The sequence below is a fragment of the Halichoeres trimaculatus genome, unplaced genomic scaffold (assembly GCF_033239565.1).
Source record: "Halichoeres trimaculatus isolate MK-OKI-2021-1 unplaced genomic scaffold, fHalTri1.1 fHalTri1_scaffold_16, whole genome shotgun sequence".
In the NCBI taxonomy this organism is placed as follows: Eukaryota; Metazoa; Chordata; class Actinopteri; order Labriformes; family Labridae; genus Halichoeres; species Halichoeres trimaculatus.
The window spans coordinates 15,269,879-15,296,565 of NW_027437194.1; the positions used below are offsets into that span (position 1 = coordinate 15,269,879).

At 40.3% G+C, this 26,687-nt stretch overlaps 2 protein-coding genes across 4 annotated transcripts in view; one reads left to right on the forward strand and one right to left on the reverse strand.

Annotated features, from left to right (window-relative positions):
• Positions 1-2,105: 2,105 nt before the first annotated feature.
• chsy3 (chondroitin sulfate synthase 3) lies at positions 2,106-7,407 on the reverse strand. Its single transcript, XM_074691022.1, has 3 exons — positions 6,194-7,407; positions 5,154-5,437; positions 2,106-4,422 (listed from the first exon to the last, which is right to left on the reverse strand). Exons 1-3 carry the CDS (start codon positions 6,768-6,770, stop codon positions 2,851-2,853), a joined length of 2,433 nt encoding a protein of 810 aa, XP_074547123.1. The 5' UTR covers positions 6,771-7,407; the 3' UTR covers positions 2,106-2,850.
• A 4,064-nt stretch (positions 7,408-11,471) lies between these two features.
• The window catches only part of megf10 (multiple EGF-like-domains 10), a 54,439-nt gene continuing 39,223 nt past the window's right edge, over positions 11,472-26,687 (forward strand). For 2 of the 3 annotated variants that reach the window (XM_074689879.1, XM_074689880.1), the window contains exons 1-3: positions 11,473-11,688; positions 21,659-21,797; positions 25,678-25,779. In XM_074689879.1, coding sequence (XP_074545980.1) covers positions 21,679-21,797; positions 25,678-25,779 — 221 coding nt within the window. In that variant the 5' untranslated portion in view covers positions 11,473-11,688; positions 21,659-21,678. Of the gene's footprint in view, positions 11,689-21,658; positions 21,798-25,677; positions 25,780-26,687 lie in introns of all 3 variants that reach the window. The other variant, XM_074689882.1, reaches the window with a different exon arrangement.

Here is a 26,687-nt window from a genome sequence, read left to right on the forward strand (position 1 = left end):
ATAACTCCTCTTCAAGAAAATGTGGGGTCCAGTTCAAGGTGGCGTCACAGAGACTACTTCCTGTTTTTTGGTTTATGGCGTAATGGGAAGGAAACAGTTCAACTCTCATGGGTGGTGAGATGTGGACCTGAAAAAGGGATGTGATGATGATCATAAAGTCAGAGTCAGACAGAAAGAGCTTGTAAAATAATAATTTATTAAAGTCCAAGATGAAGCTCTGCAGCAAAGATGCTTCGCTCCTTCATTACAAAAGAAACTGATGAGCTGAATGACACAGAAACAAAAAACAAATCTTTAGTGAGGCATCTTTTTGTAATGATTGTGTGATCTGTTTTTAAGTTATGTTAACAGCATCATGAGCTCAAGATGAAGCATCTGCTGATATTCAAACATCCACAGCTTTCTCAACTTTTTGGATAAATTTACAAGAAAAGTCTAGAGGGATCTAACAAAAATTTGCAATAATGTGAACATAAAATTTGACTCAAAAGAGAAACATTGTTTGGCATTTTCTAAGCTTACCTGCCAATACTGATATACAACACAGCATATTACCTTCCTGAGTGGATGTCAGGTAACTCAGCCAAACTTCCTGAGCTGATTTGGCTTGTGAAGTAGCTAGTATGCTGTTTGCTCATTCCTTTACCTGTAATTATGTCTAGGTATGTGTGTTACTAAGTTTCAGCTTGCTTGCAAGCTCTAGCTTGTTTAGTAAAGTTATTGCTTTAGATGAGAGGAAATGTTAGATTGAGGGCAAATCACTCCACCAGTTAAAGTCCATAATGATGATTTTTGTATAATGAGGGTTTAAAAGGGGTTTAAAGCTCCTGTGAGGAGTTTTTATCTCGCTTAATAAAAGACGAAAATCTGTAACAGTGTCTCTTTATGGGCTACAAAAGCAAACAAGACCATCAGCAAGACAACTGTTAAATTGTGTCGTAATTTTTCCACCTGTCTCTGCTATGAGGGGACAGGTGTCAGGTCAGGAACTGACTGCACCAGCCTCAACTAAATTTTTTCCACAGCAAATGTACACGGTGAGAAAAATGTGACTCTGTTAAAGACAATAGAAAAAGATTGACAACAAACATGACTTGTGCCTGACAAGATCAATAGAGATAAAAGGTATGACTTTTTCCTCAAGGGGATGCCAAATAAGCACAAACATGATGTTCCTCACAAGAGCTTTAAGCCAAAAATAAACTGTAAAATAATGAGACAACACAACAGTTTACATCTAACATGTTTCTGGCTTACATGCTGAGTCTCTGCTGTTTAACACCATTGTTTCGGTTGATTCCCATGATGCCTAACACAAGAAAAAAATCTAATTTACCTTTAAAAAAGTACCTTCAACTTCAACAAGAATATAAACACAATACAGATTAATGATAATGTCCATGCATCATGTAAACATTCTGTTAGCTCTCCTCCTGAGCTCTACTCTGATTAGCACACCCATAATGATGAATAATATCAAGAGCTGATTCCTCATGGTCGACATTTAAACTAAAGAAATGGTTCACATTACCCAGCTTTTTCACCTTTTTCCAAACTGTTAGTTACTTGTTTCTGACTGGTCACAACCCCCAAAATGGTGATTTATTCCAAACAGCAAACGTGACACCAGGGACAACCTGATCCCACAACTTATTAAATAAAGAAATCTATCACATCACTCCTCTGCCTGCTGACACTGGTAAACATGTTTATGTCCTTTCCAGGACCTCTGGTGTCAGAGTAATAAGCAGATGGACTGTTGATTTGCGGGAGTCTTGCTCACCCTGCTGGATTATGTGTATCCACCTTTTCACTATAAATCATTCTTTGCACTGGCACTGCTGAGCCACCTGAGTTATTTGGCAGGGGAAACAAATAAACCAGCCTCTACTTTATGCTGACAGCAGTGAACTCCTCTGAATCTCAGTGAGATTCAGAAAAAGATTAAGTTGTTCGATCTCACACACTCACAGAAACAAAAGCAAGCACACACACACACACACACACACACACACACACACACACACACACACACACACACACACACACACACACACACACACACACACACACACACACACACACACACACACACACACACACACACACACACACGGATTGTTTACTGCAAAGGACGCTGCCCAGCAGCTGTCCATATTTAGATACTGGATTTATCTGTTAACTGAGCTGCAAGCTGTGAATCTGCTGCTCATCTGTAATATGCGGAAGTTAGATTGTAGCTTTAACTACTGTAAAATTCTATGGCAGCATGTATATTTCTTTTAGTTATATTATCTGAAATGATTGAAAACACCTGTTGTGATATTACACATTTGATCATTTGGGTCTTTTTTTAATAAAATATGTTCAAGCTTTGGGGCAACCAAAAGTAGACTTGTTTTTTTTTTTTTGCATATTCAAAGAACAGAACTAAATATTCCCAAAGCTCTAAACTTTGCATCAGTGGCACATAAAATAATGTATCAATTAACTTAAAAAGCTGAAAGAACAATACAATGTTCAAAGTACCAAGTTACAACCACTGTATACGTAGTCAGTGGTTTTCCAGCTGGTTTAGAGGTTGATAAGGTAGTCAACATTTGTTCTGTGTAATGAATACTCAACAGCTTTGTTTCTAAAAAATGTTCAGATGTCCCTCAAGGTTTGGTCTTCCATCTCCTGGGTTGGTTTGGTTTCATTGGTTCCATTCTGTCTCTTTTTTGGATTGTAGAGTCTTGGGTCCATCCTGGATTAGGTTTTCTAGACTCTAACAGCCTCTCTAACTTTTCTGCATTGCACATCTGCAGAATTGAGGTAAGCTTGCAAAAGGAGTCAAAGAGGTGTGGGGTGTCAGGATGAAGTTCTGTTATACCCCACCTCGATGTGTTTCTCCAGCCACAGCTCTGCTAACTGCATTGTTGAAGCAAACGTACTCGCTTTGGACCCAAGACACATCTTGTATTGCTTCTGCTCCAGACTGGAGTTGCAGTAGACGGGATGATAAACATGGACGATTCCTGGCTCCTGACTGCGCAACACTTTAAAACCAGAATTAATCACTTTGGTGAACAAGTCAACATCTTCCAATCCCCAGCCAAGGATGGAGGTGTCAAAACCTCCAGCTTTTAGTAAGTCACTTTTGAAAACACAGGTGATTCCAAAGCCATAATCCCGCCAGAAACCACTCTTCTTGGTGAGCACAAACTTGCTCTCTCTGGGGGTTTTCTCAGGATACACTATTTTTGGATTGTACTGACTAAAGACAACAGGGAAGTAGACCTGTTTGCCTTGAACAGCATTGTCTCTGCAGCGCTGCAAGGCGTCACCATTAAAAATAAGGTCAACATCACAGAAGAAGAGCAAAGTATCATTGTCAAGCTGTGCAGAGCCCAGTTCAAGAGCTAATCCTCGAGAAAAGTTTCCCGTCATGGGGATTATGGACAGGTCAGCTTTGGAATACTTTCTGTTGTAGTCATTGATTAACTGAACGTGTCTTCCTCTGCTCTGATTGATCTCACTGTCAACCAGAATGATGGAGAGCTTCACATTTTGTTTAGGTATCAAACACACTTTCTCAAAGTTCTCCATGAAGCGGACAAAGGTATCGTACCGACCTGACAACGGGACTAGGATGTTGACCTTTTTCTGACTTTGGTCCCACATGTCTACGGTTGATTCGTACACCTGGAAAGGTGACAGGAACTTCAGAGAGTTGGACAGGAAAGACAGGGACTGAGACTCAGAGTTAATGGCGGCCACAAGTTCAGTCACATCTAGCTTTTCTGTTTCAGTGAAGAAGGGTTGGCTGAAGGACTGCTGGAGATAAGCGTGTCTCCTCACAGGCACAGTTATCTTCCGTCCTTTATGTTTCTTGTACAGAAGCAGTAAGTCTAAGATATATTCTGCACCGTGAATTGGGTCCACCCTGTAGTACCCATACTGGATCTCTTTGAAGTCAATTACACGTCCACGAGTTTTTGAATTCTCATTAATCATCTCCATGACCTGCAGGATTATGTCTTCCAGAGCAGTTCGAAAGATATTTCCAAGGTTATGCCGGGCCATTTTATTCTCTACAGCAGAATAAATATGGCGGCCGGTCAGGAAGTCCCACTCAATGACATCATTTCTCTCAGTGGGTCGATAGAGCATGTAGGACGGAGGGGATCCCAGTTGTTGGTCCTCCCACAGGACCTCAGTATCGCTAAGGTGACTCATGACCAGGCCCTCACGGTGGAGCAGGATGGTGCGGTAGCGAAGCCTGGAGATCTCTCGGCTCAGCATGAAGTTGTGGAGTCGATACTGGTAGGCAGGGTTTTTGTTGGGATGGAGTGTGATGGCGTTATGGATCTTACTGCTGTGGAGATTCTCAATGAAGCCCTTCTTGTTGGGTTCGTAGTTCTCATAGAAGAGCTGCTGCATCTGGGGAAGAATTTCATAAAGGTGATGAACAAGAAAATACCAAAACTGTGCTGTCTAAGTTTTCCCCTGAAGCCGTGTGATCAGGGTTTGAATGATGCAATATAAAGTTAGTATGAAGACAACAATCAACTATCTGGACTCTCAAGTCTCATGGCTTAATGCTTGGCAGACTTTGCTGGAAAGGAATAAATCAACGAAAGGGAAAGAGGAAAAGAAAGATTTGCCCATGCTTGCTACAGTAATGGCAGTAGAACGTCCGTTCTTATCCGTAGATACTGCTCACTTGCTCAGAGTAGCTGTGTGCTGCTCCCTCGTTCTGACATCTCTCCATTTAATCCTGCTTGAGCATATACTATTTCAGTAAGAGTGAAAAAAGGCTTCCCCTTAGGGCTCAATGAAAGTTCTCTTCTTCTCTTTATTAACAGCGTGCAGACAAACTCTGTCTTGTGGCCCAAAGTCTTTTCCAAGTCCATATAAACCAATCAGCAGGTAATAAAAGTGAACATTATTTCCCTTTAAGCTCTGCTACAAAGTGGAATTGTTTCCATGATTGTCTAAGACTAAAAGACTGCTTCCATTACAAAAACTTTCCTCCCTGCTGTTTGTTTAATAAAGTTTATCTCTAAACCAGCACTAAATCCCCTCCATCTTTAATAAATTATGCATCATTGTTCACTTGAAAAGAACTGGTCATGTGCCTTCTTGGGAGAAAGAATAAAAAGCAGATGTACCTCATAGGACCAGACACACTGTGTTCCTCCAAACCGTCTCACACAGCGGCCCACCTCCACATCCTCATGTGTTGTGTACATTTCCCTCAGACAGGTGCTGATGTGAGGCACCATCCTGCGGAGCACCTCCCTGCTGAAGATCATTCCAGGGCCGCCCATGCAGAAGTTCTCCCCAGGCTCCAGGGCCAGTCTGCCTAGCTCCTCAGCCATCCCCAGGCCGGTCTGCCCGATGTACAGAGGCTTACTGCTGTTCAGGGAGCGCAGAAACAGCTCCAGCTTCTCACCTGGCAGAGGTGAGAAGTAGAGTTAACCATAACACATACAGTCTGGGCAAACAAATGTTTTATAAAAAAAACAAGCCGTGTTAGATTGTAGCTTTTTAAAATTCCTTTTCTTTGCAATCTTTGATCACAATGACATAAAAATCCCAGCGAAATTACAGAGCACTGCCTCCAAAAACACTGAAAATACCCAAATTGTTGTGTTGGACTCATGTTAGGCTTGAAACCATAGTCTGACATGTTTTGGCCTCAGAATTTTGCAGTTTAAATAAAGTTTCTGAAGAGGTTTTTTTTATTTTTTTTAGGTTTTCTTCATACATACACCTACTTTTAAAGTGTTCAGAGAGGAAAAGATGCCAAAAGAGGGACAAACTCCAGTCAGCCAAAAAGAACAACTCTATTGTTAGATCATTTTTGTATGATTCACAATTACATTTTATATGATGCGTTTGAGACTCCGGGGCAGGTATGGCTCATTATTGACAAAAGTCCTGCCTCAAAATTATAAGTTTAAGTCAAAATTTCATAAAAAGGAAAATGTGTTGCAAAAATGAATAAGATAGAACTAACTGCCATTTCAGATAGCCCTGACTGTACACGTGTTTTTAGCAGTGGAAACATATCCTGTCGAAAGGGGCCTGAAAGAAAAACATACATTCGCAAAACTTGCTACATGCCTCATGAATAAAGTGCTTCAGTAAGCTGTGTTTCTCTCGCTCTGACACAAACGTTTAGTCATCAGATCCCAGGAATAATCACCTCTTATGTAAACATCATCGTCCGCCCGCATGAACCACTCGTATTTATCCAGGTAGTGGTCGTGGATGTACTTCAGCATCATGAATGACTTCTTCTGTGGTGGGTATGAGTCGTCCACACCTGCCAGAGAAACCACGGGGAGAGGACCAGGGAGAGGACCAGGGGCAGGAACGGTGCCAGACCCAGCGCTCGAGTAGAACTCCACCTTCCCAGGTATGGAGTTGGCCCAGGTGTTGTATGCAGCCACAGCACGAGTCCGCAGGTATTTCTTTGCTGTCATCACGCCGACATAGAGGAAACGGCTGGGTCTGTTAACAGCTCTTCCAGTGTCTCCAGTGCTGTTCACTCCTGGGCTGAATCCTCTCACCTCCTCTGGACTGACATGCAGACTGTCCTGGTCTCTGAGAGCCTGATCAGGACCCCTGCCGGCAGAGGGGTCACTGAAGTACAAGCACTCTGGAGACTTTTTCCGTTTATTATCCAGGACCTGAGGTACGATGAGCCAAGAGGACACAGTGAATCCCAGAAAGACACCAAAAATAACGGTCGTCCATGATCTCCTGGACCTAAGAGCCATTACTGTTTAAAGTACACGGTACAGGAGGTGATTGTAACAAGGGATAGTCACTAGAGAGTGAGCACTTCTACTGCACATGCTCAGTACGTCCTCCTACCTGAACACAGGAAATATGAACTTTTTTTAGTTGTGCATTTATCAAAAATGTAATTTGAAAGGTATTGAAGTATTTTTAAATGAGCCGTATTAACTCTGACCCATAAAGCAAGACTAATTTAGTTTGCGTCCTTTTTTTGTTTACTTCAAAGATACATGGCATGCAGGGTTCTCAGCGTTCAGGGCTGATAGAGTAAGACAAATTTAACACAAATTAAATAATTCTAAGAAACATTTACCAAAGGTTGTCAAACTGCAGATTTTCATAGGAACTTGACAAGTTTTGCATCATCTGTATGGGGACCTTGGATAAATTTATATTCCACTAACAAACAGGGCTTTAAGTTCCTGTGAATCCTGACTTTTTGATACCATTATTTATATTAACTTACTGCTTAAGGGCAGGCAAAATATACTGTATAACAGCTTTGTTTTTATCACATCTTCCAAGAAGGAATGGCTTCATCAACAGGGGGCGCAAGATATGAGGAAAAAAAAACCTTAGGAAATGTTGAGCAAATTTTTTCCTAGAAACTTCCCCTTTACACCCCTTTAAAGTCAAATCATTATTGCGAACATTCACTCCTAAGTTACAATCCTTTAATAATGCGGACATTAAGAGGTCAGGTGAAAGTTAAGTATATCTTAATTTAATTAGTCTTAACAGTTTCTAAGTAACTGACAGAAGTACAAAAACTGTCGCAGCCGCCCCCAGTCTCCCCCACAGAGCAGTCAATGTGTGAATGCTGCAGTTTTGCCGAAGCTGCTGACGTGGAAACGTCCCCGCAGACTGTTATACCTGATGTGGAAAAATACTCTTTACATCTCCGTTAGAATAAACCATGGAGCTAAAAATACATTCAGAACAGTCAGTCCCATCCTCACAGCTCCTCTGTCCCATCTGAAAGAGTACCTCGAACCAGAGTAAAAATATTTTATATCCAGGCTCCAGTGGGAATAAAAGAAGCGATTAATCCTTCAAACGTCTTGAATCCCGAGTAACTCTGTCTCTGCGGCGCTTTATTTTTCTTCATCGCCCTCTTGTTGTAAATTAGCATTTTAACGTGAAGCTACTTCAGTATTAGCCGTCGTGACAGCGGCCGCCAGTGATCTGTAGCTCCCGTTAAACGACTCGAAACTAGCCATAAATTGGCTGCGACGTTTAAAGGGTTGTTTTTAATTTAATGATCCGTCTACACATCACGGAAAGGTAACCTGTCATCATTTTTCGTCGCTGTTCGAGCTACAGTATCGAGAACAAGAGCACTTCCGGTCGGTATTTGTGGAATAAAAGCCCATCCTCTCACCCCGACATGAACACAGAGAGCTAATAGTTTCTCACAACAGCCAAAATAAAATCAGATAAACATTTTCATAATAAAGTTTGCGAAAATAAAGGAGTTTTGCAATCAATTTTCACGGCACTATGTCGGGAAATAATATTTTGAAGGCTTCTTAACGGCGTTCTTTTTTAGAAGCACATTTCCGGTCAGATCTTGTTCCTACAAAATAAAACGATTTCTTGCAGTTATGGTAGACAGGAGTACTGGAAGTCAATAAAAAAAAAATCATCTGGCCCTTTCCTGGAGGGAGAAAGAGATGGAGGGAAAGCGTTCTATCTATCTATCTATCTATCTATCTATCTATCTATCTATCTATCTATCTATCTATCTATCTATCTATCTATCTATCTATCTATCTATTCAATTCTATTCATCAATTCAAATATTAGCAAAATTCATAATAAAACTATAAAATCAGTTTTTGTTTTGATAAGCGAAAAGTTACTGTTAGTTTCATCAATTTTGTGTGAGTTTAACTAGAAAAGTGTATAATTTCTCCAATCAGATCAGAATTAAATTTCTGATCTGATGTACCAACACAACTGAAGAAAACTGTAATGGGAATCTTAGATCATGTTAGTTTTTCGTGATAAAACCTTCCATTATTTTCTGTTCTCTTTCCCTTTCTTTATGAATATGCATATGTTTATCAGAAGTTATATCTTTTAATTGTGTTTTTTGAGAATTAAACCCTTGTTAGATCAGTACCTCTATAATTTAAAACAGTATTGTAAAATTCATGTACCCTTTGTTTGATTACAGCTGCAGTAGGTTTTTGATGGCTGTAGAGAATCTTTAACCATCAGGGGGCAACAGAGTCCAAGGGGAGTTGTACTGGCTTCACTCAGCAAGGCTGCTTTTAAGGTCAAAAGTTCAGTCTCCTTTTTTTTATTTCTGTTTTTACTCTTTACTTCCAGAGGGTATTACGTGCATGAAAACTCTGATATGATTTCATTTTCATCAGAATTTCATTTTTTTCTTAGTTGCTTTGATACATTTCTCAGCTCAGAATTGAAATTCTCAAAACTACTTGTTCAATCTTCACATCATTGTATTACTTATGCACATCAAGAAAGCAGTTAATCATTTTTTTTGAACAAGTTGTAAATGCTTTGGGACATCCATGGAAATGATTATGAACAATTCTCTGCTGTCTCCTACATTATCAACTGTTTACATCATGTTGATCAAAATCAATTATCATGGGTCTCTCTTGAATAGTCTAACCCCCCACATTTTATCATTAGTTCACTGTATAACTCTTTCAGTGCAAAAAGGTTGAAAAGTTTTCAAATGTCAAACATATTTCGACACAATTCCATTAGACTTTTTTTCTAAATCTGTCTGGATTGGTAAATTGCTCCCTGGTCAACCTTGACATTCTTCAACAAACGTCAATATAGATCTATTACAGCTGTGGACCATGTTCTTTGTTGTTTCATTTTTGTGTTAGCTAACAATGGCCGAGGTTGGTTGAAATATGCAGCCAAAAGTTGGGAAACTGTGTCACGGCTGTGTTCTCAATCAATTGACTTTTTGTCAACAGAGAAGATATTTGGTGTGACATGGATAAGAATTTATGGACCAATATACATGAACATTAGGAGGTGTAGGAATACTGCACTGCACTGTAAATCCCACAGCAAAGCACAAACAGTTTTCCTTAAAGAGACTGTTATGTTCACATTCCTACTTCTGTGTTTTTTTTTGTTTTTTGTTTTTTTGTTTTTTTGTGCTATGCAGCGCCTTCTTCTCCTTTCAGCATCTCAATCATGGGCTCAATCAACAAATTACAGCACAAACAGTGAAAGCCAGAATGTGAATTTTGTCTAGTCTCCTATAATCAACCTCCCACATACACTAAGATGTAACATACAATGTACAATAACTGTCATCAAAACTTCATGCATAGTTCACATCAGAACATCCTTCCAGAGAACACTGTTACACTGACAACATGACTAGGCACTTTGAATGTCCTATCAGTACACAATGACACAAGGACTCGTCATTCTGATTGCACTGACATGTTTTCTATCACAGATTTTTACTTTAAAGAGTGAAGATAAGAATTTTGAGACAGAGACTGGCTATTGCAAGTAATCCATCGTGTTATGCTGTTTGTAGGAACTGTTCTGAGAAATGCACATACTGGATTTGGCGAGGATGATTCAAGAAATGATTCTTCAAAACTTCAAATGTTTAATAGTCATTGGAGGAAAAAAAAAACTTTTGTTTTACTGTTTGCAGTGAAAATATCTTCTGTAATAGATGTAGGTTTAACCGAGGGCTGGATTAACCTGTTAAAGCTCCCTGGGGTTACACTTTGTGGTTACTGCCCCACCTGTCAGCTATGTGGATGTATTGTGCCTCTTCAAAGTTACCATTAGGGACAAAGCACTAAACACATAACATGTAGACAGCATCATAAAAGGCTTATTGTTTGAAAGTAATTCACCATCAAACCCGTTCTCCTAAACTGGAAAATGACTTGTTGACTTTGTTTAATTTTGTACTTTTAAGACTCTGAGGCAAAAGGCTGAACCCTATTACTAGTCTTTAAAATCTGAGCACCAGAAGACACAATGTGGGCAACAGGCTGGGTTAAATAATTGGGACATTTTGTCCCATAAAAAACTGATGATGATAATGATGATGACTATAATGGTCACAGTTTAGATGGAGCACTTTTGATATTCTGCAACTTTACATTTTTATCTGCCATATTATAAGAGGGAAACAATGTGAGCAACATGTACTAGGCCTATATATCTCTCTGTAACCTTACCTACTTTAGTCCAATGTCAGAGTCAGAAAGTGTTTTGCAACCTACTTAAATAAAATCCTTTCAACCACAAAATTTAATGTGTCCTTATTAAAATGTTCAACATTTTTTATTTAATTTTTAAAAGCAATACTTTAAACAAAGGTGATGGTGATCTTTCTGCTTTAATCTTGTAGAGTACAACTGCACTCAGCAGAAAATTATTTATAATGTAGAAATCTGTAGCCTATACTCATGAATTCAGATTGTGAAAAACTATTTAAACCACAGGCTGTAGAATAATATAATAACACAAACATGTCACCGTTTTTTGATGATCTTAAAATGCAGCAAACAATACATGAAATATTGGTTACTAATACTGAATCAGCGATATACACCATTGGATTGGATCAATCGCATGAATGATATTATGATGCTGTTTGAACGTGTAGGACGGGGGCAGCTCGTGATTGGTGGTGCTGGTGACGTCACGCGGGCAGTCCGGTCTGTTTTGAGAATGGTAAAAGTTTGCCAGTGTGAGACGTTTGAAGAGCGTTGGGAAACACAGTGACATCCAATGTCCCAAGCGGGCTGTTTCTTGGACTTTCAGGTGGAAAAGCTGTGATTTTAAGACTTTAAACCCTGGATTTTATTCACCTTTGAAGTACGGACCGATGAGCTGAGGCAGAGTCTTTTTTCTTCCATAAAGAAGGTAAATGTTGCTCCACATCTGAGCGGCGTGACAATGTGACTGGAGTACAGATAGGATAACTGAAGGTGTTGTTGGTGTTATTGTAGACTTCACAGCGCTCTGTGGATGCAGATTCAAGAGAGACACTAGATTTTAAGTTGGAAGTGATTATTTGCATCAAGGTTTTGAGGTTTGAGGTTGAGGTTTTACCCTCAAATGAAAAAAATATTTTCTCATCTGGACTTACGTGTCTAATGTTGTCAGAGAAAGATATTTTGTACAGGGTTGTTCATTTTTAAGGTTTGAACTCACTAATATATATTTTTTCATAGATGTAATGAAGCAGCCATGAGGCAAAAAGCAGATTGTTGTGAGACCGTTTTTCAGTCTTCTTGTTAAATGTGTATTGTCCCGAACAAAGCAGCACTCATGTGAGAAAGAAGCACTCAGCTACTCTCTCTTCTGAACAAAAATAGCAGCGTTTCCAGCCTGACTCATTTATCCAGCTTTCAGGCTTGAAAGTTCATTCTGAGAAAGGATTGAATGTCTTTTCTTCTTGGACAAAACGTCTAATGATGTGGACAGCTTGGACATGCTACACAGATTCTGGATCTGGGAGAGTCTGGAAGGGTGGCTGCAATCTGCAGGCTTCACTTTAAAAGTTATGCTATGCTTTAATTTTGATCTGTTGGGAATGGTGGGCTCTGTTTTATTTCTTTTTACAAATAGTACAGAATATGTCTCTGGTGTCCTGTCATTTTACACACTGAGATTCCTTCCATCATGACAGTGTGGTGTTTTGGTGAATGCTGCTCATCATCATTAGAAGAATCTGGTGAATGGTATAGTTGTGCACAACCCTCCAAGTATCTCCACCCTGAACACACACATCTAAGATCCCCTTTCCTGGAAAAGATTTGGCCAACTACAAGCATAATGACAGAAAACAGGTAGAAATCATTGCAGTAACTATACACATTAGACTTGAGCGATAAACAAGGTGACTCCTGCTGGAGGTAGTCATTACAAGATGAGTAATCTGTGGCGAGAGACAGTGAGACAGACAGCAACAATTCTCAATCAGGCTGTCGTGAAAAAAGTTAATATAAAATGAAAGTTTGATTTTTCAGTTTCAGTGTGGCTGTAGTCCTCTGCTGCTGCAGCCCAGAAGTTGATGTGTTGTGAATTCAGAGATTCCCTTTAGCAAACAGGCTTCAGCTCAAACTAGTCTGGCCAAAGGATGATCTGTTACTGATGTCAATAAAGGTTTGTAAACTTTGTCTAAAAATGAAAAAGCTAGCATCAGCAGCCTTAAGTCCTATTGCGGGTTCACCTCCACATGCCTGTGCTGGTTACTCCTTACTCTGGTTGAGTGGTTATATGTCAATTTAACCAGATATAACCCACACATAACTTTATCTCTATTTACTAGATGGACATCCTAACTAACCACACTGTGCTATGAGACAACATTTGTCATCTGTGCATTGTTTACATCCAGGTAGTAGAGCATTGTAGCAGTATGATAGTAGGAGCTCCAGCTTCAGCAAGTTGGAGCACTGCAGCTTAGATGAAACATATGATCAACATCACCGGAAAGCGGTAGTGAAAACATTAGTAACTTAGTATTTTTAGTAATCCATGTTGACTATATTCACACGTCTTGTCTGGTCATTCGTTACTCAGCATGTTGTTATTTTGTTGTGACCTTTATGCAAGGTTAGGTATTCTTGCATATTCTTGCATCTGTTTGGCATCAATATCCTTCCTCTTACTTTCCTGTTTTAATGCTTGGGTTAAGCTTCAGTAAATCTCACTTGTGTCTAAGGTTGCAAGAATATGAAATCCTCCTGCAGGAGAGACTTTGCTTTCAGTCAGGATCTTTTGATGGTTTGCTCTCTGATTCCTAGTTCTCACCTCAGACTTTTTCCTCTGGGTTGTCTCAGTGTTTGTGATATCTTGCTTTGCTTTGCTTGTTCATGCAGCGTCACTGCCTTCTTCTTGTGCTACATCATTTTCAGTTCTTTCTGTTCATAACAAGGCAGCTAGCGTACACCTTCAAAATCAGCTTATCACAGCGTAATATTATGACTTTGATTGAAGACATGATTTCCATTTAAATGCTGCAACTTCATTATCAAAATGTAGATTATTTTCTTCTTTAATGTGGCCATGGTTCTGTTATATAAGGTGATAAATCAGCAGGTTTATTCAGAATTATGACACTGATTGCTTCAAAGACTACATAAGTTAGCCAATAACTGTGTTAAGTTTCGGTCTGAACCAAAGAAAAATGACTAATACAAACAAAGAGAAGTCAAAGTTAGTTTTAAAGCTTTGGTGTCTGACTCTGTAACATGAAAGTTTTTATTGCAGGAGTTTTTCCCCAAATTTAGCAGCAGAGAGCTGAAAAGTAGCAATGGTTAGGCCAACAGCCAACGTAAAGAAATGCAGACTGTTCCAGTAATGCATCACAGATTTTTTCACCTCTGAGCTTTAAGTTGGTCCTCCATGTTGTCCATATTTAAGACTTTGGCTTTTTCAGATTTAATAAGTAGCTGTGTGTCACTGGGGTCCTGTTTCACTCCTGAGCAGTGGACTTTCATGCACTGCAGAGCTGTTCTCTAAATCCTGTGGTTGGACCCCGTATGATTTCTTCGCCGTATAAACATCTTTTCCAAATGCAGCACCTGTTCCTGTTAGGAGCAGCAAGGGACTCACTGCACAGACTGAACCAATAAGACCCCAGAGGCTTTAATGGGCTAAGAAGTTGCACCTGCCAAAATCACACACACACACTCATACACACACAGAGACTAAACACACACAAAAACACACTTTCCCAGACCACCAACTGAAATGTTGTGAGAGTGAAACTGTGAGGACAGTTAAGTGCCTGTCAGATGCAAACATGTTAATGTGTGGTGGCGAACTATTTTTGGTGTCCTCAGTTTTGTCATAAGGACACCCCAGTGTGGGAAAGTCTGTTGTGGAATGTGGACAGTGCACCCAGTATGATGTCTGCTACAGTGACATTAACATACAGTGGTTCAGCTGACAGCACAGCAATGAGTTTAATGTCTGAGCAGTCTGTGCATCATCTGTGCCCTCTGTCAGAGAGACTGATGTGAAAGTTATCTACAGCAACTTTTAGCCTGTGACTGAATGCCTCATAACTGTGAACTAACTAGCTCAAAAGTTTGACTTTTAGTCTCATAGCTTACTGTTCATTAACTTAGCCTGTCTTTCCTTGAGCCGACAAGAAGTTAATTCTTTTAATCATGATTAACCAAGTAATTTCAACTTGATCCTGTTTAATCACACTTTTAGTCCCATGATTCAAATTTTATTATTTTGAATTTCAGCCCACAGTAAATGATCTGAAACATGAATAAGAGGTAGGCGACTGCTTAAGAGGGTTAGTTCTGTAATAAACATGTTTTATTATTTATAAGGATTAGGGAATGGTACCGAATTATGTAATTTAGTCGGTACCGATCAAATTCTGTCAAAAGTACCAGGTACCGATTCATGTAAATATTAAAAGGTTCGATGTTTAGGTACCTAAATGCATCCTTGTGACTGTGAGGGAGTGGAGGAGTAAGTGATTTTCTATGCTGGACATAAACACAGCATTGCAAGGTTGTATATCGAAGAATTAATATGTTGAATTAAAAAAAAACTTTTATAATTAAACAAATTGACATTTTTTACCACACCAGTACAAAAAAGTACCAAAAATCGGTACAGTTGAGTACCGGTACCGATTGCCAGGTACCGTGCATCAGTACTGTATCTTTTCAGATGTAAAAGGTACCCATTCCTAATAAGGATGACACTGTTACATATCAAGAAATATGCAGGAATTCATGAACAAATTGTCCAATCAGGGTCTATAAGGTGTGCAGGTGTTTTGACAGTTTTTACTACTCACTGATGTCCAGTGATTCGACTGTGTTTACACTTTTCAGGAGTTCCAGTGTAGTTGCTTTCTTTGTTTTATATTAGTCATGTAAGCACAAACCTGTGACAGTAATGCCTTGTTTATACCTCCGTGACAGATGGATGTTGTACCCCTTTTCCCAACACAACAGCCTATGCCCATGGCGTGTGGTGCACCTCCTCCTGTAACTACAAGTTTGAAACAGAGTACACCACAAGCTCTGTGAGTGGCATCATATATCTTGAGTATATAACAATTTTGGAACCCCCGTACATCAGCCATGTTAACCTCCATTTTCCTTGACTTTCGATCTTGTACTTGTCTTCATCATGATGTTGTTATTCCATGTTAGAAAGTGGAATAACATCATCTCTTTCAGCATCATACCACTGAAGTAAGCCAGAGTGGAGCCTGTGTGTAACTTGCTATTCACAGTGAAACTGAGACTCACCACAAACAGATGGAAGGCTAAAAGTCAGCTATGGTGACTCTTGTTGTCAGATGGTGATAGACGATGACTGCCAGCGGGCCATGAGGTCGTCCTTTCAGTCATTTCTGTCCATTCACACTCTTAAGGTAATTCTCAAATTTCTGAACTGAAACAGGGACAGCAGCATCAGAAAAAGGCTGCACTTAAAGCTTTTCTTGATTCTGGTTGTTGATGTGGTAGCCAAGATTTTTTTAACCAATGCTAGAGCTGAATAGAGGTATTTACACAGTAAGCTAGGAGTGAGCCCTTGATGTTAGCACAAATCTCCAAGCTTTTAGCTTTTAGCTTCCATCAGTTTTTAAATGAAACATGTCGACCACACTCTGTCTGCAGACACTGTGTGAGCCCTGGCAGATTCAGCTTCACTGTATCTGTAGGTGGCGGAGTGAAGGCTCATTTAAATCTTTACTGTTGGACTTCAGCTGTTGCCCTGAAGCTGCAGACTTGTGCTACAGCAGCGAGAGAGTTGATGTTTCTGGAAACACGCAGCAGGATGACACACACACTGTGTTATTGTGTGTGTGTGGGTATTTCTCCAGTGAAAGCCAGCTCGCACTGCAGGAGACTCACAGCTGAGTGTGTGAGATGAAAGCCAAAACACAGCATGACCAACAAAACGAGACAGGACATACACGCACACACACACACTAACACACACACACACACACACACACACACACACACACACACACACACACACACACACACACACACACACACACACACACACACACACACACACACACACACACACACAAACACAAACAGCAGCTGTGTATTCTCAGAGGTTTGAGTTGAGGTGTCTGATCTGAGGTGGTGGGTTGTTTTGATTGACAGTTTATAGATTGCTTATTGTAACTTTTTATCAGAAACAGCCACTTTTGACTAAAACATTAAAAACACCACCAGCCTCCATCCTCCAGTCAGAGAGGTTGTTTTCTGTTGTCCAACACTCCAGCCCGGTGTTTTCAATTCATCATCTGTAAATAGGATCATGGGTTCAGTAAACGCTGGGCTCATCCTGTCACAGTAAACACTCTGTGGTCAGGTCTGTAAACTATAATCACACTAAGCTGAACTGTGTCAGAATTACTTGACAGTCAGCTGGAGGACTTCTTCGTCAGCCTCAGCTGTTGTTTTTCTGACTTGACCAAAGAGATGTGATGGGAAACACACTTTCACCCACTTCTCTTATCATGGACCCCATAAAAACAAGGCACACAGAGAAATGGATATCACTTTGTGTCTGTTTCTGTAGCCACATGGTGTCTAAATTACTTTTTTGTTCTACCAGACACATTTGCAAGTTTTTGTTCTCCTGGCTCTGCCTGGTGGTTCCCTCTTCTGTGGTTTTGTAATCATTCCACATTTTAATGTTATGCTATAGTTTCTATATCAGCGCTGTATTTGGTTTTTAGTCCAAGTAATATCAACAAACCAGGCAGGCTGAAGTGTCAGCAGAAAAAACAGGCTGTGTGGAGAGCAAAAGCAGTCACTAAAGACAATCAGCTATTAGATTCCTTGACTTTCTTGACTGGATCTCACTCAGGGATTGGTACCTTTAGCATTTAAAATGATATGATACCGTTGCCTGGTACCTGGTGATCAATATCGGTACTCAACAGTGCCAATTTTCTGAGCTTTTGTGTGTTTTTATGTGGTAATATCAATTGGTTTGATTATAAAAGTTTTAAAGTTTTTCAGTTAAATGTTTTTATTTCTCTTTTTATAAAAATTCGCAATGCTACCTTCATGTGCAGTAGGAAAATTGCCCACTCTTCTGATCCTTCATAGTTACAAGGATGCATTTAGGTACCGAAACATTGTACTGTTTGAATTTATGTGAATTGTTACTCAGTACTACAGATGGAATTTGGTTGGTAACTATGAAAGTACCTTCAACAAACAAAGATTTGAAATGTTGTTTTCTTCTCTTCTGCAGGACAGACCTGAAAAAGCTTAACTTTTTATTCATCTGAATCATGATTTTATATTGACAAACTTGAGATCTGCCAGTGATCTGTAAATCAGCTTCTTTCTCTTCCTCACACTGCTGAAGTAAGCCAGGGTGAAGCCTCAGTGGAACTTTGTGTTAACAGTGAAACTGAGACTCACTACAAACAGACAGGTAGGTGCTTCTCTGAGGGATGGAGTTTATTTTAAAGATATTTATGAAGAAGAGGAGTTCTCTTCTTTTTTTATCCGAACACACGCTTACCTCTCAGGTTGTTATACACAGAAGGGCAAGCCTTGATTGGATCCCTGGTGAATGAGTCCAGTGATGTTTCTACACAAGCTTCAGAGTAAAATCTGAAAACAAAAGTTTACATGCACATAGATTAGAATGTGTGTATGTAAAACAGCACACAATCTTATCATCATACCCAGTCAGTAACAATCAAACTTCATCATCTCACTGAGGGGTCAATAGCCGTCCAACTTTTGGATATATTCAGGTCTATTTTTAAGTGTTGTAAAAGAACGAAAAATGTAGAATGGCGCTAGCAGTCTGCAAAAAGTGCATCAGTTGTGTTTCGTTCTCTGTGCAGTTAAAAAATCAGGACCCAGGACCACAGTTGTCAGCAGATAAATATGAGTTTAGGGTCTGAGAGCAGTCTTTGTTGGGACCTGGAGGGACTTCAGTCGCAGGTCTTGGTTCCTGGCAGCTCTTTGTGAGCGGACAGAGAGGCGTCGATGCTGCGCTGCCTGGAAGTGTGTATCAAAGTGGAGCAGCCCAGTCTAATCCCCTCCATCAGGGTTTGTGTGTCTGGAGCCCTTTCACACACACAGCATGCTCCTTGTTTGTGCAGCGGTGCAGTTGTCTTGGTTTGGGGGGGTTTCGGCGTTGGTGGCTGCAGCTGTGCCCACTCTTTGCTCAGTGAAACCAGAGAGGACGGGCCCTGCTGGACCATAAACTGCCAGCACAGACACACTGTCAGCAGACACACAGACACTGGATACGTCCTGCAGGATTCTCTATTAACCAGTGATTACCAAAGAAGAGAGTGAGGAGACACCGCGCTGACCTAGACTCATCAGGCAGCTGGAGTGATAAAGAGGGTCTGGTGCTTCAGTGTCCAGCTGTTTCTGCATCATTAAGGATGAAGAACAGACACAAAGACAAATCCTGAAGATCCCTGCTTTAAAAATTCATTTGTAATAAAACTTTATAGCTTTTAAACTGCAGTGCAGCTGAACAGCTAGAAAGTTAAAACACACTGAAAGTTCAGGTTTGAAACACAATTTTCTATAGGCTGACTCCAGTCCTGTGTCAAACATGTTTTCAGACAATCTGAAAGGGACAATGTTCATGCTGTCTTATTAATCAGGACCATTTTATTCAAATTATTCTACCCACAAGCAGCACAAACAAAATTAATAAATTATTTGAAAGAAGCATCTCCTGGATGCACTGGGACACATCTTCAGCGATGTATCTAGAGTCATCTCGTGTTTCGGGTCTCACAACATCATCACCCTCTTCTAGGTGACCCAGCTGGGGTTGATCATTTCCTGACATATCTCCCAGCAGCAACCCACTGATCTTCCCTTTTGAGCCACAGCTACCTTGTGGCTTTCTCTGCATCTTCACTTGTGGATCAGATCTTCTCCTCTAGTCACACCCAAACGGCTGAGGACTTTGCAGAGGGAGCGTCCTGCAAAGCCTCCACAGTCAACTTCTTTTGGCTCACAGGAATGCTCCTGCACTCCTCCAGTTCCTGATACTTTGCACATTTCCTTTGTTGGACTCCTCAATCTGCTCCTCCAAGGGCACTGTGAGTTTCAGGATGATCAGGTGTTTTGAAGCCTCTTAGATATTGATCATGTCTCGCTGGAGAGATGTTGTTGCAATGTGTTGGGGGAACCTCAGCTGTTTTCCCAGATCAACATGCAGCCGCCAATCAGGGGCTGTGTGGAGGAGGCCTGTCCTTGTCTGAGGACATGCCTGGGGTCTCTGTCCAGCTTTGTTGAAGGGGACTGCCTTCTCTGGAGCATGATGGTGTTTGCTGGTTCTGATGTCTTCTAAGGAGCCTCTTCCAGAATGAACAGGGCCAGCGCTGCAGCGTGCTCTCCCACCTTGTCCATGCTCCCTGAGTCCCACTTCCCGCCTCATCTGCTCTTCCTCCACACCTGTTCGAACCTCTTCCTGGAGCAGGTGGTGCCTCTCTCTGCCCGGGTCTGACTGACTTGGGACTTTGGGAAGAAGCCCAAGCCTGTTTTTCCTATTAAGACTCATACCAGTGCCTTTCACCTTCGGCACGACTCTGTCACCCCCACTGCCTTCTCAGCCTTCCACTTCCTTCCTGTCCTCACTTTGGTCCCCGCTGACACCTTGAAGTCCCTGGATTCTCTTATTCAGTATCTTTTAAGTCTTGTTTTTGTCTTTGTTACAGTTTTATCTCTCTATCCCTATCTCCCATCTCTCTTTTAAATTCCACACAGGTGATGAATAATTTAAGCAGATAAAGTGCCAATCCTGTGCTCTCGTGATCAAACTTTTCAACTTAAGTTTTTGTTTTAACACATTTGAGTGAAGGCATCCTCTCTTATCTCTCTAATATGACCATGTTTCTTTTATGGGAAAAGTTTTCTAGTTATGAAATAGGTATTATTAAAATATAGCCTATATGTTTGGATACACAAACACCAACTCTGCAGTTTTTAGTTGAAATATTTCAGAGTGAAGTCTGAGCTCTGCTTACTGAGTAAAGAGAGAGATCTCTAGTTTGAGCCCACAGAGAAACCAGCGCTTCTCATTTTGCTCCTGAAAATAGAATACCAGTAAACACAGCTCACAAAAGAGGCTCTGACTTTCAATTCTTGAAAGCCACATAATGCTGGAGGAGGACGACCATCACCAGAGTGTGATGAACTTAAACAGTCACAGTTCATGAAGTTGTGTTTGAGTTTGTGCATCTCAGGCATCCCAGAAAACAGAAACATAACACAAAAAAAGGAAATAGGGAACCTATTTCCTTTTTTTCTGTTTCGTTTCTGTTTTCTGGTTAATTGTTATTTAATGTTAAGTTTTATTTTTTGTCAAATGGCTCATCCTGTGATGGATTCTGTGATGATGGAAAGCTAAGGCACAGCTCAGCTTTGTGCTAAAAAACATTCGATGTGTGCGTAAAAGAGAACTGAGAGTTGTCATTTTTGTAGTGTCATAGATAAAACTGAATGTGGTTCATAAAGGGACCTGCATGGTTTTTCAACTGAAACCTGTTTTTGTAAGACTACATTCACCACTTTAGAAAATTAAGGTTTAAGTTGAAAACTTATATAGTGGTGATGAGAAAATGAAAATGCACATCATGTTTCAGTTGATAACAAAGTGGATATCTTCTTATAACTCCAGCCTCTTGCTTTGTTATCAGGTTTAGATCTCCATCTAATCCTTGAAATAGATTTATTTCTGGCAATGCTATTTTCTGTCCTATTTGATTTAAAAAAACATATCTGAGGGGAAAACCTCCTGATTTGAGGTCCTTTGGTTCAACTTTAAATATTTTGTGTAAAAACGTTAAGCTTGTCTTCTCCTCTTCTTTTCTCATGTGCAGGTGCAGCAGCTCTGTCTGAGATGAGCGTGTCACAGCACTGCCACAGGACCGCCCTATTGGCCGTGGCCTTCTGCTTCCTGCCCTACATCACTTCCTCCCTCAACCTGGAGGACCCCAACGTCTGCAGCCACTGGGAGAGGTGGGTCACGTGATGATGCATCATTTTCTGTCATTTCTTTTTGTTCAAAACAATGACTTAGGATAAACTAGCCCATTGAGAATAACAGAAACAAGTACCACCTGAATGTGTGTGAGAATAATCAAACTAAGACCTGAAGTCCATCTCACAGGTAAATGTTGACATCTGTTAGAAAAATATTTAAGTCTATCGTAACTACTTCTTAACTTTTTTCAAACCAAAAGTTGATGCTGTGTTGGCGGTTTTGCTTTACTGCTTCACTCCCGCTTTCTAAAAAAAAGAGCAAATAATACTACACACCAGATCAAACAGAACAATCTCACTACATGCTGCATTTACTCAGGCCAAATAAAGCAGCATTTTGTGAAGTTTGTGTGTTTTACAGGCTGATTGCATCTCATTCTGTTCAGAAAACAGGTTTTTCATGTGAACTGTTTGCTGTCTTGTCTGACTGATTCGATTCTGGTGCACAAAGATTTGCTGCATTGAATGCCCAAACACTAAATTTAGCTGACTGTTTAATAGTTTGAGTCACATTTACATATTTCCAAAAAAAAGATACTATTAAAAAGAGAAGTTTAAAGAGTAATCACTAAAAGGGCTGAAGGTGTTGAAAGGTGGAGTCAATCTGCGGGCTGATGTAAGAATTAAAAGGAAGCCTGGAAAAACATTAAGCGATGTGTATAAGAAGAAAGGTGGAGGCAGATTTCTAAGCTGTATTATTTTCACAGACTAATCTGAGGAAACAGTTGCAAACACTCCGAGGCAGAGAGAGAGTCAGAGGAGGACAGCTTGATGCAGACACAGACACAGACAGTGATAGGGGTTTTTTTTAGGACCATCTCAAAGATTTTAGGACTCTGGCTCTGATCCCGTGGTTGGCTGTGTCACATATATCAAGCTCAATTTTACAGTTTTCTGCATTTTCTGTCCTTAAGCTGAACAGGCTCATCAGAGTTTAAACTTTCATTCTAAGATAAATACGTATAAAACTGAACTTGTTCTCTTAAATTGCACTGAACACTTTCATGCATTTGTCTGTAATTTACTTGTACAGCAAGCTCCTTTTTTAAAGCATATGGACAAAAAACAGAACTAGTTTTTTGACTGCAGAGTTAAATCTGATGTACTTTTTTACAATTAAAAGGTTTGACCCGCAGCAATGACAAGAATAAAAAAAAACATTTAAGTGAAACTAATAACCAAGAAATATACTAAGTGGTTACTGTTTCTGATTCAAAGTTTATAATCAAAGTGATATCCTTGTTTGCTTGAAGTTTTTATTTCCTGGTAAATTAAAGGATGTTTTCCAGAACTGGTAAACCCGTGAAACCAACTTTTTGATCTGGACATTTAAGGAACTTTCAGGGGATTTTTAAAAAAGCAGAATTCCCCCTGACTCTGAGATCACTATGACTTACTATTCAAATAATGGAGGAAATGAAAATTTCACCAGCTCTTATAGTAAAATTTCTCAGAGATCATTTCGCCTTGAGTATAGTCTGTTGGGTTAATTTTTGGATGCCAGGTCAGGATGATTCAGTGAAACATAACAAACACAAATGGTCACTGAACTTTTTAAAACTGTGAGTGTCTGCTTCAGATCCACACAAAACTCAGCTCTGCTGTGGACTGTAGCAGGGCCAGGGCCCCCAGGTGCTGCCAATGACAGGGGTTCATTCTGACTGGCTGCCAGGGGTTTCACGTCTGACAAACACTGCAAGATATGGGTCTGGCGCGTTTCAAGCCGCACTTATTGTCAGATTTGCACGGTATGTGTAGAAAAAAGTTTTTTTTAAAAAACAAATGAGGAGGGGATATTTCGTTTTTGGAAAGTACATGGCTATGCATGTCCATGCTCCCTAACAAGAATCACTAGCAACAGCAGATAAAGCTGATTTTCATACTCACATACTCAGTTTTGCTGCTCATCCCACAAATGCATGTTCCTTGCAAATGTGACATCATATAAAACGGAAATGAATAGACTTTCCACCAGTATAAGACTAGAGATGGGTACCTAATGAGGTACTTTTATGGGTACCGACCAAATTCTGTCAAAAGTACCAGGTACCGATTCACGTAGAACCAAAAGGTACCATGTTTACCTGAATGCGTTATTGTGACTGTGAAGGAGTGGAAGAGAGGGTGAACACAACATTGCAAGGCTGTATATTGAAGAATAAATTTGTTAAATTGAAAAAATATATATATTTTGTTATTAAAAAAATGATTTTTTTTACCACATAAACACAAAAAAGTACCAAAAATTGGTACAGTTGAATGTGGGTACCGATTGCCAGGTACCGGGCAGTGGACTATATGGTTTCAAATGTGAACACCTAGTAAGACCAATCCCAATATAAGATTAAGAAGCACTGTTACAATGAAGGAACAGACTTTTTTCTTTTTATGCTAAGTTAATTTTAATTAATAAATCTCATGCAGCACAAAAATTGTAGCAGCAGTAATGAGAGGAACAGTTAGCTCTACAGTAAATACCTCCAACTGTATCCCTAAAGAACAGAAGCCGTAATGCCCCAGAGGACCCTGTGGTGAGACCAGCTCACATGGGAGTCATAAGGTAGCTTTGTCAACCCTCCTCCACAAAGTCTTTATGATTTCCCTCTGAGACGCAAGCATTAAAATCTTTATGTAACACAAACAGCTGACAGACATGGCCACACAGAGAAATGTGGGAGGGGGCTGATTCTGCCTGAAACACACACACTACCACACACACACACACACACACACACACACACACACACACACACACACACACACACACACACACACACACACACACACACACACACACACACACACACACACACACACACACACACACACACACACACTTTCTTTCTCAGGCTCTCTGAGCACTTTTCGTTTTCACTCAGAGGCTGTTTACACCTGATCTCCTCATTCATCCATAAATACATCTCTGCTGTTTAATCCAATAAGGGAGGCTGTGGTTTTTTATTTTATTCTTTGTAAGTGATGATTCTTTACTAATGATTAAAGACTGTCAGAGATGTAGGTTATAAAAGTTTAGAAAGTTTATAAGGAAGGCAGCAAAGACACACAGGGGTGAAATGGTAGTCATATATACCTGGAATCTGTCTGGATCTGTTCTGTTGAGTGAAACCCACTCAACAAGGCCTCAGCATCCAGCTCGCTGCAATAAATTACTCAATACATAATCTACATCTTAACATGCTCAGATAGGCACAGTAATGAATAATTAGAGCTAACAATAAAGAAGTGTTTGTAGCAGAGAGTCTGCAGTGTGGTTTTCACTGATCATCCACTGAGCTTCAGAGGAACATCAGGCTTCACGATCAGAGTTTTATATCTCATCATCACCTCATTCTGTGATCACCCGCTCCACACATGAGCGCAGCTTTCCCCCTCACTGCTGCACAGTCTCTTCACAGTGATGATTGTAAATCTTATGAGGATGATACAGGCTCTTTGTTTCTTGCAAACAGAGATAAAATCCCCGGTGATCACCTGAGACACATTCAGACACAATAAACTGCAAAGTGTGAATGCTTGTACTTAGATCTGTTCACCTGCGATCAGGGCAGCTTAGGTATCTGGTCTGAATGAACTCTAGATGTAATTCATTATTTTATGTGTGCATATTTCTAAGATTTGAGATATGATTTATTGAAGTGTTTTGTGTGTGTGTTTTCTGTTTGTATTTTTGTTTGTTTACTTGTTGGTGTTTTGTGTTTGTTTTTGTTCCATATCAATGATATTCAAATGGGGATTTCAGGTGACGGTGTGTTTGCGCATTATGTTATTTATGTGTTACCTGTTAATAAGTGTTGCCCCTTTTATCTGATTTTCTTCTTGTGTTTTTTAAATGCAGTTACTCAGTGACGGTGCAGGAGTCGTACGCTCATCCCTATGATCAGATCTACTACACCAGCTGCACCGACATCCTCAACTGGTTCAAGTGCACAAGACACAGGTAATTAACAACTTACTATTGTGTTTCTGTATTCTTTAGCAGATTTAATTTATCTTTTAACCCTCTGGAAGTAAATCTATCATCACAGTGATTATGTTCTCCTCCTTGAATATTATCCAGGTAAGGTTAAGGTAAATTGCTTTTAACTACACCTAAGAAAACATAAGCTGGCTGCTATGGGTCCCCATTGTAGGTTTGGTGTGTCGGCAGAGCAGGAGATGCAGTTTGAGCAGCAGGGCTAATGTAGAGGCTGAAAGTTTTAGAGAGAAGCTGATGGACCAAGTCTGCTGTAATCCACCTATGTACGATGTACATGGAAGCAAGTCTGTTAGATCAGATGAAAGAGTTCAGGGTTAATGCTGACGGTGTGTCCTGTCCACCAATCAGTCGCCTGATCTGGTTCAAGAATTTATCACTCAGTGTTTCCCCCAAATCATGAGCTCTCTGGTTTGCCTTCCAGGGGTGTTCTCTTGTAAGACCAAGTGGCAACCCTTGTTCTAAAAATACAAAGCCTATAAGCAATTGCTAAAATCTGCAGTTCTACTAGAGTCCACTTGAGACTAGTTGCAGAAACCAGAGCATGTAAGTGGACTGCAAGAATTTCCCCTCCTGGCTCCCACAGGTCTCCCCGCTCAAAGTCCCATCATGCCGCTCCAAATACAACCACTCAGTGCTCAACCAAGATTGCATCCCACTCCTCTACAAGCTTCTTGCTCGACTAAAAAATGTTCTGATGCTGATTCTGTGCCAGGTTTGGGCATGCTTCTTGTAACTCGAAATGTGAGGGGTAACAGAGCCAAACTGGAGTGGGACAGCGACCCACTCCGCCTTTCCATCCTTGGGAAAAAAAACTTGCTCTGTGCTCTTTTTAAAATTCGGCCCGCTTCGCTTTCTGCTCGCTTCTGTTC

What these genes read in the sequence shown, in the direction of transcription:
- chsy3 (XM_074691022.1), bottom strand. Translation starts at nt 6,770, where the DNA reads ATGGCTCTTAGGTCCAGGAGATCATGGACGACCGTTATTTTTGGTGTC. An exon ending in CGATGATGTTTACATAAGAG is followed by an intron (nt 5,438 to 6,193) that starts GTGATTATTCCT and finishes CACCTCTGCCAG; the next exon opens with GTGAGAAGCTGGAGCTGTTT. An exon ending in AGTGTGTCTGGTCCTATGAG is followed by an intron (nt 4,423 to 5,153) that starts GTACATCTGCTT and finishes ATTCTTCCCCAG; the next exon opens with ATGCAGCAGCTCTTCTATGA.